A 16642-nucleotide genomic window follows, 5' to 3' on the forward strand; every position below is an offset into this window, starting at 1 on the left:
GCCTTGTGAATGCTAGTTTCAAACAAGTTCCTTGTTTTTGTAGTCAAAGGCAACTTTAACTTCATCTATGGGAAGACCAATGACAGGAGCTATACAGGTAAAAGTTTTTAGTATTTATATTTTATATTGTGTCACAGCAGTTATATCTGCTACATGTTTGGGTTTGATACAAATATTTAAGAGTTAATTGAAATAAGAATACAAAAAATTATTTTAAATTTGTACTTTTTTAAAATACTACTGCTATCAGCAAATGTTTTTGTTGAGTATGTTACCTGAGCACATGATTGGAGGAAATATCACTGTAAGTGTTTTTAATGCTTCCTGACATGCAATGAATAACTTTCCTTTAAAATAGGAAGAAAAAAAGAATCAGTTTTTTACATTTTTCTCATGTATTTGTGCTCTAGAAAGAATTTACTTCAACACATCAATGACTTTCCACACCACCATTGACTTAGCATTAAATATATATCAATGTGCATCCCCTTTGTATCAGCCCAGGTGGGAAAGAGGAATTATCAGAGAGCATTAGGAATGGGGCTGCTCCCTAAGGGAGGGCAAGCCAAGCCAAACCAGGAGCCCAGGAAGAAGTCACATGGACAGCAGTGCAGGGGCCTCACCAATCCAAACAGCCCCACAGTACCTGAGCAAGCCAAGTAGGTTCCACATAGAAATGGTGGCCACATCCAAACAAAAGTCCAGAAAATAAGGCAATGTGATGAAGGTGGAGCAGGTTCAAGGTCAAGCCAAAAATTTGATGCATAAGCCAAATAAGCATAAATCAAATCAAACATTCTGATTACCAGCAAAGTCTAAAAATCATATAAAATTAGTAACAAAAAGAAAAAAAACTGATTTCTGAAACAGTGTGACAGTAAGCTAGAGCACATTACAGATCTCAAGACCAACAATTTTTAATACTTTTCTAAAAATAAAAATGTTTGAAATTAAGTATTTTGAATACATGTACAATTTCCAGTGCACATTTGTGTCAGTTATAGTTTCCACGTAGTGTTTGTTACTCTTCTTTGTTGACAGTTCTGACGTATATTTGAGAAATACACAGGTCAATAAAAACAGTTTTAAAATATTCAATTTATGAGGTGGTAACAATTGTTTGTTGTATTTAAAGGCTTTGTAATATGTAACTGATTCACATACTGTCCACAATCTGCTTTTTTAGGAATGCTCATTTAATATTTCTTTGTTTTTAAGGATGGGGTTTCTCGACCCATGACAGCAGTGCATGCTGCAGGTTACACTAAGGCAGCTATGAGAGGTACGGTTTGTAGAAATCACTATCTGCCAGATGAAGATGTTATTTTACAAATTTCAGTACTGTGTTAATTTTGCAGGTTCTTTATTTGATCCTCTTGGCCAAGCAAGAGGTCCTGCTCCACCTTTGGAAATGAAAAATCCAGACAGGTTTGTTCTAACTAATTTCAAAGTATTAACAGCAACAAAAAACAACTGATAGTAGAGCTTAGAAATATCCAGGCAATTAAAAAACCTTGAGGGGCCAAACTTAACTTTGTGTGGTGCCACAAACATTTATATACATGATTAGCTGACTCCACGGACTAATTGCACTAACTTTAGGGACAGTCTGGTTTCAGAGATTTCTGGCTCTGACTGGAGCCTAGGAGCCTGGATGTAGCTGTTGCCACACAAATAATCTTAAGACTGAACAAGGTTGTGGAAATTATTTGGAAATTTCACTAGTTCATCTGCTCGTTCTGTCGTTTCACCTCAACAAATTTGCATGTCTGTCTTGTTCTCATAAGAGGATTTATGTTCTCTGAGGTCTTTGTGTGTATGAATGTGATACCTTTTGGAGGATTCTCTCTGGGCATAGTTTCACATTATATTTTCTTTCATGGAAAAACTAGTTAGTTGTGACCTGATATATCACTGTGTTGTTTTATTGAGAGTATCGTGCATAAAAACTTAGCATTGCCATTACATTACTGGTGGTAATCAATGCTTTTATTGTTTTGTTTTGTTTTGTTTTGTTTAGTTCAGAAGAGAAGATTAGGCAGTTAGAAAAAAAAGTGAATGAACTGGTTGAAGAAAGTTGCATTGCCAACAGCTGTGGAGACTTGAAATTGGTATTTTTTTCTGGATTTCATTTCTCTTTTGGTATTATTTGAAGCACAATTTGCATAACTAGATGTTTCAAATTCATTTGGGGTTCAAATGCTTCAAATTATTAAGATTATCTTAATTCTAATTTTATGACTCTTCCGATACAGTGATAGCTTGTGTTGCCCCCCGGTAAAGATAGGACTTCTGTTGTGTATTTATTTGTTAGGATTTCAGTGTTATAAAGACTCCCTCCCCCATATCTCCACTGGCCTCTTCAAGTAGGTCTAATCTATTAATCATAACTGGCACAGATAAGTCCAGTTCAACGTATGGACTCTATGGAAATGGCAGAACTTTCTTCCAAATCATGCATGTAAAATGGCATCTTTGCAACAATTGATCCCTAGGTGTGTAGAGATCTTTTATGAGTGGCCTTCTATTTTCTTGGTATTACTCAGGCCTTTTGGATAATGTCACTTTCATCCAGGACTGATCCTTAGCACCAGGGGCAATTGCATGTAAGCCTACTCCATGGTAGCCTTTGCTGTCAGGGATTGTTTAGTGCTATAGCATATGGAAGATTCTTACTATATTGCTTTTGTTGGGCCATAAGGAATTAGCAGCAAGGTGAGCAGCAAGTATCATTTTTTTCAGTTTTTCAGACAAGGGGACCTTCCAAGCTAAGCACACCCTGAACTGCAAACACTAGTACCCTTCACAGGACAGTGGCAATAAAGCACATCAACCCTGGTTGGGTTCTTGTATCTTGGGTTCTTCCAACTGTTACTTCTTAAGACAAGACTTCTTTTTTTCCCGTATCTTTTGGTTTGGACAACTCTAGCTCCTAAACTACTGGGGTACTGGGAGACCTTACTAACTAGTTCCCTAAGCAGCCTGAAGCCTGTTCTCACCATATCCAGGGTTGAAGTTTTGGTGACAGTTTTCCTCCTATCACTAAAGATTTTAAACTCGACTAGTTCATGGTCACCATGGCCGAGATGGCCATCAGTCAGCACTTCACTCACAAGACCCTCTGATTACAAGCAACAAATCTAGGATCCTAGTTAGCTCCCTTAGCTCCTGTACCATGGAGGTATTTTAGGAATCTCCTGGACCTGATGTATCAGCTGTGTGATATTCCCAGTTAACATCTGGCAAGTTAAAGTCACACAAAAGCACAAGGCGGCTGATCTAGAAGCTATCTCTTAGTTACTTCAAGCCTAATTTGTCAGTGTCATCATCCTGGCTGGGTGGTCTGTAGTAGACTCCCATGACATCTTCTTTATTTGCTTGTCCCTTAATCCTTACCCAGAGGCTCTCAGCTGTGTCACTGCCAGCTGCGAGCTCCATGCTGTCCAACCCCTCCACTACATGCAGCACCAAGACCCTCCCTTGCCTGTTCTGCCTGTCGCTTCTGCAGAGCCTGTGTCCATCCTAACACACCAGTCGCTTTTCAAGCACTTTGTGTGGTCTGTGCACCTGAAGAAAGCGTACACAAGTATATTATTTTCATACTTGTTTTGAATGTGTTTTTGTGGTCTTGGATTAGTAAGATTCAAGGCATCACTAAATTTTGGTCATTTATTTAAGGCTCTGGAAAAAGCAAAAGAAGCTGGAAGAAAGGAGAGAGTATTGGTGAGACAACGTGAACAAATTTCTACTCCAGACAACATCAACTTAGATCTCACTTACTCAGTAAGTGCTTAGAAATCTTCAATGACTGAAGCATGTTGGCAGCTAACCTACTAATGACGTTTCAGTGTTTGCTAAGTGAGTTTATTCTGATCATAGAATCATTTAGGGTTGAAAAGACCTTCAAGGTCATCAAGTCATAAACCTGACCTACCAAGTCCCATCGCTAAACCATGTCCCTTAGTACCACGTCCACACATCTCTTAATTACCTCCGGGGTGAGGGGACGGGGACTGCACCACTTCCCTGCGTGTTCAGATCAGATACAGTATAAATTTAAAAAGAAAAAAAAAGTTTATAAAATGAATGATTTCTTAAAGTTAAAAACTTAATGTTGGATTGCAAAGATCCATGTACGTTATCAAATCTATTCCCTTGCAAGTCTATTCCCTCTTGAGTACCACGGGAACCACATAGTCAACATTAATTGAAGAATTGCACCCATGAACATTAATTACAGCTACCTACTCACATAAAAAACATGCATATTAAAATATCAAAATATAACAAATGTAAACCCCATACTTCAAAAATAAAAAGTCTACAAAATATAATGAAGAAAATAGGAGAGATCAGGCAGACACTGCCTTTATCTTGAACCATAAAGAGTCAGGGAATATATTATGTGAAAAAGGATATATTAATATCCTGACTTTTAAAGCAGGTATCTAGATTTACTTTCTGGTTTTCAAATTATTATTATTTTTTTAAAGGTTACAACATAAATAAAAATATTCAGGAGAAATTTAAGGTTATACTCCAGGTATGCTGTAGAGAAAATGATAAACAATGAATACATCAAGTTAGGCAGACTCAGTCGTTAATTTTACAGTGAAGTTCAGAGTAAAGCTGGGGAGAAAAATGTTTAAGTATCTTACCAGACCCCAACAGAACTTCTGTTTTGAAACAACAATTCAAAAAATTCTCTCTCTGTAAACTGAGGGACCACTGATAGTAGGACGGTTTTGCACACACTGTTAGTCATAGATTACAGAGTTTCTGAGTATTGTCTTAAACAAATGCTTCTAATAACCTTGAATTATAACATTGTCTTTGCGTAACATGATTTTTGTTGGTAATTAAGTAAAAAAATATAAAATAATTAGAAGAATATAAAAGAATATAAATATATTAATATATAATATAAATATTAATATAATATATAATATATATTAATATATAATATAAATATATATATATAAATATAAAAGAATTATGAAGAGATTTGGAACTCTGTCAATGTACAAGAACAAAGAATCATCAAAGATGGGAGTGAAATCAATACTTTGTAGGTAAAATTAATCTGAAACTGTCTGCTTTGAACTCAGATTTATTACTGTTGAGAGAATAACTTTATTTTCTTGTACCTATAATTCCATTTTTTGATAGGTTCTTTTCAATCTGGCTAGTCAGTATGCTGCTAATGAAATGTATGCTGAAGCACTGAATACTTACCAAGTTATAGTGAAGAATAAGATGTTCAGCAATGGAGGTAGGTTACATTCCAAAATGAATTAAAATTGGTAGCCAAGCATTCTAAATCAGGACTTCATCTGCCTGGTGTTGACTCACAGAGATCTCAGTTCTCATATCTGCCAGGGTGAATGGCAGATACACACTGTCTGACCTGCTCTAATTTAGTGTGGTTGTGCTCATGAAATCTTTTCTAAGCTAAGCATAAAGTCAAATACATGATTTTCTCATGGAACACGCTACATTGTCTGCTCTATTTTTTTTCTCTTTTGACTCAACTTGCCCTTCTAAAATCTTCCTTCAGTGTTTTGCACATCTTTGAGACTCCTACAGACTCCACTCTCTTTTTCTCAGAGATACTTATTTACAGGTGCCTTCTTGGAGAGCACTATAAAAAATACTACCTCATTCCTCTATTCACAATCAAAATCAGATATACATCTTAGGTTGATAGCTCTTTTTTAGGCTTCACTATTACTTTAACTCCTGGGTGAAAGTTACCAGGAGGCTGTTCCTTGCAGGGTTTCTTTAAAGGAATACTGGTACCCTATAATGAAGACAAATTTATTAGAAAGTTGTTCTGCTCTCCCTTTGAAACAATTTTTAAAAATGCTCTAACTATGCCTTAAATGACTGTAACTCATTCACTTCTTATGATAGGTAGACTGAAGGTCAATATGGGAAATATATATTTAAAACAACGGAACTATTCCAAAGCTATCAAATTCTACCGTATGGCTCTAGACCAGATTCCTAGTGTCCACAAAGAGATGAGGTGAGTTTATGCTACTAGGGTTCTGAAACGCAAGTTTTAAGTGCAATGTCATAGTTTAAAATGTAATCTAATTCTGATTTCTTTATTTAGGATTAATATAATGCAAAATATTGGAGTTGCATTTATTAAAACTGGCCAATACATTGATGCCATTTCTTCCTTTGAACATATAATGAGCATGTCCCCAAATCTGAAGGCAGGCTTCAACTTGATCCTATGTTATTTTGCTATTGGGGACAGTGAACAAATGAAAAAATCATTCCAAAAACTGATTGCAGTTCCCTTGGAAGTGGATTATGATGACAAATACATTTCAACAAATGTAAGTTTGAACAAAATAAGCTATGTTTTCATATGGTAATTCAGGAGAAAGGGGAAGAGATATTGAATGCTTTGATGATAGTGAATATGTAAATTGATGAGTATTTACATATCTAAAATAACGTTTTTAGTAGAATGAATTAAGTGTGATAGTACTGCTCAGAAATGTAAAATACATTGAGAATATTCAAATCTTTTTTTTTCTTTTTTTTTTTTTCAGAAGATAGGGTTTACATAATATCCATACCACACAGTTGTCTCCTTAAAGATTTTGTTGAAATTCATCTGGCTGACTTACTTAGCTCATTCATTGCTTTGCCTCCTTTAGTTACCTAACATTATAGTAAATGATTTATAAGCTACAATAAAAGGAGCAAAGGAATGAGTGAATTAATGCAAGTAATCTCAAATGAATGTTAATAAAACTTGTAATATGGTGGCGTATTTTATAGAAGGAAGACTTTAGTGAAGTTTATAGATGTTTAATTTAGCTTAGAATTTGTTGGAATCTGGACTTCCTCATGACCACGTGGCTGAACTCTGAAACAAGATGAAAGTAGTTGTAATGTCAAACTTCAGATTTTGTACTTAGATTTAAAACTACTTTAAATTGAAGTCAGGTTTTCGAAATGTGAAAAGTAAATAACTGACATTGTAGGCTATGTAATCTGTTTATGTTTACGGTCAAATTGCCTATAAAATGAGTAAAATGCATATATACATACATGCATAATTGCTTACAGTTGTTTTGTCCCCATTCAGGATGATCCACATACCAATCTACTGATTGAAGCCATTAAAAATGACAGTTTAAGACAAATAGAACGAGAAAGGTAATAGTGAAGTCTGTTCTTTCTTGCCTCTAATGCCATGGATTTTAGTTCCTGAAAGTATTAACAATCTTGTTGTGTGTCCACAGCTATTGATATAAAAGTGTCCTCATAATGTTTAAGAAATAACTTGTTTGGAAGAACCAATTGGATCACTGAGTTTAGTGTCCTACAGTAAAAAAAAAAATGTATATAAAATAGGGGTTTATAAATAAAACATCTATCTCACATGTTATGGTTTACATGGCTTAAATTTGCAGCTTTTATGTTGTTTTGCTTTTAAAATACAACTACAGTGTGCAGTGAAAGGAAGACAAGAAAAACAGACCATTGTGAAGATAAAGGGCAGTGGCATTAGCAGGGGACTGGTTAGATGGAGTTCTTAGATTGTCCCTTGAGTGCAGGAAAAGGCAAGAACATGGTTTGGTTATTTTTTGCATGGTTTTGAAATAGTGACATGTTTGTGTTATTTTTTTGTGTGTTTTTTCTTTTTCCTTAGGAAATCCATGGCAGAGGAATACATCATGACAGCTGCTAAACTGATTGCACCAGTTATTGAAACATCTTTTGCTGTTGGCTATGACTGGTAAGAGTGAAGCAGGCCTTCATTTTGTCTAACGTGTGTCAGTCTCTGGTGCTGGTTATTAGACCGGGTTCACAGACTTAAAGAGTCTGGAAAATACAATTTGTCGCACATCTCAAGCACAGGGTGCAGGCTGTTTTCAGTTTGCCTCCATAATCCATGGGAGGAAAAAAAAAAAAAATAATAATTTCATTGCATTACTGAAACTCAGCTGTTAATTATATCTTTCATACTGTTGTGTATTAGCACAAAGAGAGTTTTGTAAAATTCAATTACATTTGAAAATTAAATTTAATTACATTTGAAAAATAATTTGACAATTCAAGAACTTATTAAAATAAGTCTTGACCTTCAAACGCTGTACAGAAGACAATCACAATTCCTTATGGAAAGGTAGCAGATAGCATAATGAAGGCTTGGGGTGCTGAAGAAGTTCTCACTATTCCACAAAGTCATTATACAAAACACTGAAATCTAAATCTTACTAGAAACGTTTAGTTGTGTTTAATTTGTAAACTTAATGTTTATAAATAAAGGGGTCCCTGCCTGTGGCAGAGGGTTTGGAATTGGATGATCTATAAGGTCTCTTCCAACATAAAGCATTCTGTGATTCGAAATGTAAACTTCATCTACTGTTTCTTTAACATATATACAAGCACATACAGTGATGGGCTGGTGATACAGCTTAGTGTTCTGGATTTTATATCCAGTTTATTTTTCGATTTATGGTTTACAGAATACTCTTTTAAAAAGACACTTTCTATAATGACAGCATAAAAATGATTAGTATAACTTGTTGAGCTATATTGTTAACTTTTAAAATTTTCTATTATAAGGACCTATTTTGATATTTTAAGTATTTTTATAACCTGATTGGAAGGTAATGTACACAAATGAATCTGCAACCACAGCATTACTAACAGATATGTTCAATGTTAGATTTTCTTAATGTTTGAAAAAATAGGGTAGGGAAGTTTGATACGAAAAAAGGAACTTTCCTGCCTTTACTTTTTTTTTTTTTTTTTTTTTTTTTTTTTTTTTGCCAATTAGGTATATTTCCAAAATTTGAAGGTCCTGTGATTGTAATTTATTAATGAAGCAATTTATAGGAGTATGAAATAATCTCTCATGTTGAGGACATGTTTAGTCTGCCACAGCCCACAAGGTGGTGTTTGATGATTTAATAATCGGTATAATCCAATCATTTCCCTGCTTTTCCCATTCTGACTTATCAGAACAATATGTCTTGTGAAAATAATTTTGTTGCTTTATAAATTCTTAGCAGATGCTGAGTAAATCTGATTTGTTTGTTCCATATCTTGTTTTTTCTTCATGAAAACCAAATAAGTTTCCTTTATTTCACAGTTTGTCAGATACTCAGTTTCCTTGGCGCTATCCACAAAATACTTTTAATGAAGTAAAACATTCTCTTTCATATCTGTTAATTAAACAACTAAATGGTGAGACGTGTGGGATTGTTTTGCATATATCAGGACAGATTTACTCTTTACTCTCCTAGGCTGAAGTATTCAAGCCCAACAAGAAGTTGTAAATGTTAGTTTAACGAGCATTTTGAGTACTACAGTTTGCCATGAGTATTCTGAATATTAAATGTGATTTTAATCAGATTATTTTTGTAAAGAAAATTAAAGTGGGGACAAATACTCTTTCTATGTCATAACTTCTCACTGAGAGTTCTTGAAGTGTGACATAATCTTGGGACTATTCTGTCATCATAAGGAACAGATGGATAGCTCTCTTTGTATTTTATGGTTAGAAGTAACAGAAACAGTTGAAAACTGTTCTGGGGCCTTCATTCTGTTTTCCCCTCACTTTGCAGAAGACCCTAAGCCAAAAGGAACTGGGGGATGAGCAGAAAAAAGTTTATGATGATGACTTTATTATTACGTAGCTCAGGAACACAGTCTACCATCTGTTCACAAAGCTGCCTTATGGGTTTGATAATATATGCAACAGGAGATCAGGTCTGAAAAATGAGCTGAGAGAACCTGTCCAAAGAAGGAGTTTCCCCAAAAACAATAGTGTGAAGTGAGTATAAGTAAGGCTTTATAAAAAGGCTGAGTGTTACTTTAGGAGTTATTTCTATGTTTTTATTTTGCATATTGTCCCTATTTTCCTCAGTATTTCTGTGAAAATACTAACAGATATATTAATTAAAGATAACATACACAAAATATGTGAGTATTTTCACAGAACGTGTGTTAGTGCAGGTCAAATATGCGTCCTGAGCTCTGTGCTATTTTGCTGTAATAATTCTGACATTAAAAAAAAAAAATCTAAAAACAGAACGGAACCAAGATTCCATTTCAAAGAATGGAATCCAAAACCAAGCACTGAGTAATTTGTCCAGCATCTGTTTGGGTCAATATTTGACATCAGTATTGCAAAGTTCACTCGGTGATGGAAAATAACGTATTTTTTTTTCAGTCAGTGGCCTAAATATAATGAGAACACAGTTATTGAGGTTGATTATGGGAACAAAATGTGTTCATAAATATTTTTAATCAACGTGCTGTTTGCCTTTGTAAAGAAGGAATAGCTAAGGACATTTGGAAAGTGAATTGGCAGCAAAAGTATATATCAAAGTGGCATTTGCACAGATGCATTTTGTTTTTCAGATTTCTTTCTCTTGCAGGTGTGTTGAAGTAGTGAAAGCTTCCCACTATGTAGAGCTAGCCAATGACCTGGAAATAAATAAAGCCACTACTTATTTGAGGCAACAGGATTTTAACCAGGTATAGCAACTTTTAACATTATTATTTTTTTAATATATTTTTTTTAATATTGTATTGTCAAAGACATCTTGCATAACCACTGCATATTTTTCAGCAAGGATAAGAATGATCTGTGCAAGCCCAATAATTATATTGAATCTGCTCAGTAGAATAACTTTATAAAAACACATTGCCAAGAGATGAGTTTCATGTAAATGAAATTTCTGCCATAGAAGTTACAGTGAATGGAGTTCATTTCAAAATTAAGACACCTACATTTTGTTACCTTCACTGGGTGTCCAATCTCACATTATAGTTAAAGGAAATGTAGTCAGTATAGCGAATTGGAGCCTAAAGAGCAGTTTGCTAATCAGCCAGGAGGTTATTTTCATTAGTATGATCTGAATCTTTCGCTGTTTGGTTGACTTTAATACCAAAATATTTGCAGATGCATTTCATATGTTTCATTACTGTTGATGTTATGCTTTTCTCAGTTCTACCTGTGCATCACAGAATTACCTAAAATATCACTACTACTGAAAAGATACTATAAAGGTTTAAGCTACAGTATACAATAGCAAGTGAGGAAGGTCATAGAAAAGACACAGTATCAGTGCTTTCAAGTAAAATCATAGGTCATTGCTCAAAATTTAACTGGCAGAAGTTCAGATGATGAAGGTAACAAAATAATTGTGATTTTAGCGTGTATCGTAGATATTGTTACACGCGTCCTATTCATTGCTTTGCTAGATTTTTGTGAAGTAACTTTTGGCCATATAAGTAGAAATTATGTGTATGTCTTTATGTAGGTAAGGTCCCTTTCTATAGCTCACCAACCAGTAGGTAGTATAGACAAATATTTGCCAATGAATTTCATGTTGAATCACTCTCATAGTAGAAATTATCCCTAATCTCTTGTTAATATGCACAGCAGGCTATTAGCTATAGCTTTCCTTTTATACACATATAAATTGCCAATGAAGGTGTATAAATTAATACTGCAATTCACCAGGTGTTTTTGTTATTGTCTAAGTTCATGTGCCTTACATTGTTTTATTTTATGTCAAGTGCATTTTTTGCTCTTAATGAAATTTTTAATAGGCTTCAGTACAATTTTTAATACCAGGTTTTCATCACACGAAAAAAAGGTTCATTTTGAAATGACAGCAGCTGGAAAACAACTTTATCTGAACAACAAGAAATCTGAAAGGATTTGCTCAATTTCCTTCTAACATGCGCTGTTCAGTACAGTCAATGATAAGAATGTTGAGTAAATGAGAAGGAATGTAGCATGCACAAGTGGCAAGAAATATAGAGAGATGGTATACAGCAAAATTATAGTGGAGGCTGAATACCTCTGTCATCTAAGGGCCTTCACCTTCCCATAGCTTGGAAGGATGCACACAGGGCTACATGCTTAACTTAAGCCCACCTTCCTTTCTCTGTCTTTAAGCTTTTTGGGATTCCTGAGCTGCTCCTGTCCACCCTGTCCTCTTTTCCTTCCCTGTACATATAGCAAGAAAGCTATCCTTTTATTATACTGCATGTCTAACAGATAGCTTTTCTTATACAAAAACAAACAAACAAACAAACAAAAAAAAACCCACAGAGTTTGGAAAATTTTGGCATTAGCTTTTTTGATTATTTTTGGAGAGTGAGAGATGTGTAGGTAGGTAGAGAATAATATGATCTCAAGAATTTACTGTTTTGATGGTATTTTATGCACAGTCTCCAGTTAGTATCCAATATAGGGTATAGAAATTGTTTCTCAGAGATAAAAGGAGATACAGAGTTTGTTGAAGATGTTCCTGTGGAGTACTTCAGTGCAGGGAGAGGGAAGAGCATTGGAAGTTTGGAGTAAATGGGGAAGGTGCACTTTTTGCCTAGATTGTGTGGTAGAAGACCTATAACCTGCAGTGGAACTACTTGATAGTAGAGTGGGACTACAGAATGGTAATTGCATGGAGTCTTTTTTTTCTAATATAACTGCAGCTGCCAGTTACATTCATCCAGTCTGTCTTTTGTTCATAGACTTACTAACTCACCACCTGCTCAACACACCTTTGGCTGAAGAACAGGAATGGAAGGTTCTTTAAATATTTAGTTTCAGGCTGAAGGTTTTATTAAGTTTCCAAAAAAAAATGAAATGGATTTCTGCTGTAACTAATGGGTTTAATGTGCTCATTATAATTAATACTATTTTAAAATAGCCTGAACAAAAAAATAAAATAAATGTAGGCTGGAGATTCCCACAGTATATCTACACTATTTTATTATTGAAAGGGTTTGTGTATTGGATTTTTAATATGCTTTCTTAATTTCAAATAAGAACTTTGAAAATTAATTTTAAAATAAAAGCCTGTAAGTTAGTTATGCAGCTCCTTAATGTCTCTGGCACGCCCTGCTTCAGTCAGGCAAGCTGTTTTCTAACTTCTGTAAGCAAGTAATTTAGGTACAATGGAATCGTGTTATAAAGAATAATTTGGGCGATCTGTTTTATGATTGTTGAATCTAAGTAAACATTATTGGTGGGATTAAAAAAATTACAAAATGATTTAGAAATTTCATTTAACTGATGATAAAAAGAGAGCACTTCCACTCTGCAAGGACAAAAGGAGTTTTGCTATTGGTTTTCATTCTAAGGCTCCTAATTGCTGAAATGGTTTAAGAGACCTGCAGCATGGTTACCAGTAAATGAATAGAGTACAGTCATATGAACTTTTCATTATAAATGAAAAATAGATTTCTTCCCCTATAGTCTTTACAGTCAAAAGTGCCATTTAGCAGTAATAGCAAAGGTAAACATATCAGATACAATGGGAAATGGCTTTTCAGAAAGTGATTTTCAACTATATAGCTCTCACATCCACTTAAAAAGATTCCATTGTAAGAAATGCATGGCTTTTACTCAAAGAAGCAAGTTTATGCTTAGGAGTAGGGTATCTCAGATACAGTGTCATATCAGTAAATGCTTCGGACCATTCCCTTTTTGCAGAAAGTCACACATAAATACAAAAGATTGAAATTGTCATAGCTGAAGTCTCACATATCAGATAACACAAACTATACAGTCAAATTTTTGAAATGCTTTCTTTGGTTGAAATTGCTTTCTTTCTTCTGAAAGTTTTATATTGTTAGGAAAATATCATGATCTTTAGTAGGCAATAGTTTTGGGGTTGAATGGAGTTGACTAAATCCATTAACTACAACTAGCTCTATATACTTTGTCACTTTACACATCATTAGGACTGTTGTGTATTTCATGTGAAGTAACTAAAACCAGTATGGATGACAGTCAATTAACACTTGTTTTCTTCTGGTTTGTTTTGGCATGCCACATATGGTGTGATGCATTCATTTTGATATATAAACAGTGGCTTACAGGTTTCATGTAAACGAAGAAGGAAACTTGAGTTGCTAATGTTGGCAGCTAAATTGAAGTTGCCACATCTGTGTTATAATAGGCAACAGAACTGGGCCCACTGTAATATTCTAAGTTTGTGTAATTAATATAAATATTTACTGTAAAGAAAACAGATTTTCTTAATAGTTTAGTCTGCAGTTACAAATGTTATTATATAGTCATTGAAAAAAAGTTGCATAAATATTAAAGTTTCTTTGGTAGTTTACATGTATTACATTTACTTTTTGTTTACTTTTGTCCATGAACTTCTTCATTTCAAAGTTTGATTTTTTTTTTGTAAAATAGTTCTTTATCTTCTGTCCTCAGTCTTCACATAATTGAGTAATTCCTAAACTTAGACAGCTGTTTTCTTCATATTTCACAAAACAAATGCAGGTTGAAATCAAATCCTATGCTTTCTTGCATATTTTTACATAGGATGTATTTTTTATCTTTATAAATAAAATCTCAGTTCTTTCGTGTTCACTTAGAGAACTGGAAAAGTAGGTGTGAGAATTTTAATCCATTGGCTATGTTAAAACAAACAATATAAACTTGTGTTTTCTACGTATAGAATTGTTATCAGATATTTTTGTATTTCAGGATACCTGTATCTAATCTAAATTCTAAATAAAAAATAGTATACAGCTGATGCTGTTCAAGTTTTGTGACCAAGATTAATATCATATATATATTTGTGTGTGTATGTGTTTGTAATCATGTGTTACAAGCTCTAGTAATTATCATGTATGTGATTATATGAGGTAGTAATTTTAGATGTTTATTACTGTGTAATATATCACTGCTTTCTGAAAGAATTTGGTGTAACCTTGTTTCAATGGGAAGTAACTCGTTTCTGAACTGCTTCTAGGCACTGGAGACTTTAAAAATGTTTGAAAAAAAGGATAGCAGAGTAAAGAGTGCAGCTGCAACAAACCTTTCATTCCTTTATTATTTGGTAAGTGTTTGCTTTGACAAAACCTGTTAAGAACCAAAGTTGATGTAGCAATTTCTGTATGTTTGAGCAATTTTTGTGTTTGGCTAAATAATCTGTGTAAACAACAAGAAACTGCCTGTCATAAGAGCTGTTCTGGAACGTGCTTTTGTGGCTGTGGTCTGGGCCATGTCCCTTGTCTGCTGGTGCTGGGAGGAAGCGAGATGAATGCCCACGCCACAGAAGCGTGCCTGGAGTGTGATGTGTGATGAAGTTCACCACCTGCATTTAAAACTTAGCTGCTGAAGACCATGGCTGAACTTCAAGAACATGTGAAGTATGTATGTAGTGTTTGCATATGAAATCTGTAGGGTTTGAGAGGCTTTTGTTGTTGTTTTTAAACAAATACTACTTCGTTTCAGCTAGGAAAGCTTTCAGACTGAATGGAACAGAATAGCAAAATATGTCTGAAATATTAACTTTTCCGAAACTTGAAAGAGATGATCTGCCCTATAAAAATACATACAGAATATTTTAGGACTAAAGAATGTATTATTTTTTTGTCCTTAATCTTTTGAAATTCCACTATAGTAACCATAAGAAGCCAGAGCAGCAATGAGGTTGACTGACAAATGACTAATACAATGTTTGTTTTGTTCATATAGGAGAATGAACTGGCACAAGCATCTAACTATGCAGATTTAGCTGTAAATTCTGATAGGTACAATCCAGCAGCTCTAACTAACAAAGGAAATACTGTTTTTGCAAATGGAGACTATGAAAAAGCAGCTGAGTTTTATAAGGAAGCTCTCAGGAATGATTCCTCTTGCACTGAAGCACTTTATAATCTCGGTAAGCCAAAGGTGCTTTTGTAGTTTAGCTTTTGTCTAATGGTGCTACTAGTGTTTCTGAGAATCTGGCTTTCAAAGTTTTCTTGTATATACATTTATACTAATTATTACCACTTTACTCAGTAATTTATGTTATGAGTCCTATCTCTTCTACAAACAAACAAACAAACAAAAAACCACGAACTGTTAATCATCTGCAATAACTCATTTTGAATACAAAAAAATGCTGTAAATATTGCTATCTACTAAAACCTACCAGCTCTGACATTATCGAACCATCACAGTCATTCCACTTCTGAAAACCATCCCTTGCCCTCTGTCATCTTGTTCAGAAAGTGAGAATGGTCTTGGTCTTTGATCAGATTCCTGCTCCTTGCCTTTATCAGTTTAAGTCATGCTAGCTGGAAGGAATTACAGGGATGACTCAAGTATAGAGTCCATTGATGTCAAGGCAGTTACACTTCTGCTGAGTTTCATGTGCCTATTTTAGTTTTCTTCATTACTGTGTCAATTAATATGCTGAATACATTTTTATCTCACTGCATTGACACTGTAACCTTTATTTTTTAGGTTTAACATACAAGAAGTTAAACAGAATAGATGAAGCTTTGGATTGTTTTCTGAAACTGCACGCAATCCTTCGAAATAGTGCCCAAGTCCTTCACCAAATAGCAAACCTGTATCTTTTTTCTGGGTTATCATAAGGAGTGGTGGTTATAGTAGATGATGGTGTGATGGTGGTTTGAGTAGACTCATTTAATCTGAAATACGTGTTCTAGGTCACGACAAGGAGCCTAAAAAAATTACTGTAGTGTCCATTATAACTAGGATGATCGTGCATAGATTGGTTCTCTCATGTTTGTAAAGACAAGGACAGAACTTACAACCTTCTTTGGCATTTCAGATGAAGCAAGTGGAAAAATACGTTAATGCTGTTTGCCTTGCATTAATCAGCGT

General features: G+C 34.4%; 1 protein-coding gene across 1 annotated transcript in view; it reads left to right on the forward strand.

Moving 5' to 3' along the window:
• Nucleotides 1-16642, forward strand: part of IFT88 (intraflagellar transport 88) — a 45509-nt gene that overhangs the window by 4132 nt on the left and 24735 nt on the right. Inside the window, exons 5-18 of the mRNA XM_082751931.1 lie at nucleotides 44-97; nucleotides 1219-1282; nucleotides 1359-1428; nucleotides 2021-2111; nucleotides 3679-3783; nucleotides 5170-5272; nucleotides 5914-6028; nucleotides 6119-6350; nucleotides 7112-7182; nucleotides 7679-7765; nucleotides 10419-10518; nucleotides 14772-14858; nucleotides 15500-15686; nucleotides 16256-16364. Of these exons, the coding sequence (XP_082608057.1) occupies nucleotides 44-97; nucleotides 1219-1282; nucleotides 1359-1428; nucleotides 2021-2111; nucleotides 3679-3783; nucleotides 5170-5272; nucleotides 5914-6028; nucleotides 6119-6350; nucleotides 7112-7182; nucleotides 7679-7765; nucleotides 10419-10518; nucleotides 14772-14858; nucleotides 15500-15686; nucleotides 16256-16364 (1475 nt within the window). The remainder of the gene's footprint in view (nucleotides 1-43; nucleotides 98-1218; nucleotides 1283-1358; nucleotides 1429-2020; nucleotides 2112-3678; nucleotides 3784-5169; nucleotides 5273-5913; nucleotides 6029-6118; nucleotides 6351-7111; nucleotides 7183-7678; nucleotides 7766-10418; nucleotides 10519-14771; nucleotides 14859-15499; nucleotides 15687-16255; nucleotides 16365-16642) is intronic.

The sequence above is a fragment of the Aythya marila genome, assembly GCF_965140915.1.
Source record: "Aythya marila genome assembly, chromosome: 1".
NCBI classification, from domain to species: Eukaryota; Metazoa; Chordata; class Aves; order Anseriformes; family Anatidae; genus Aythya; species Aythya marila.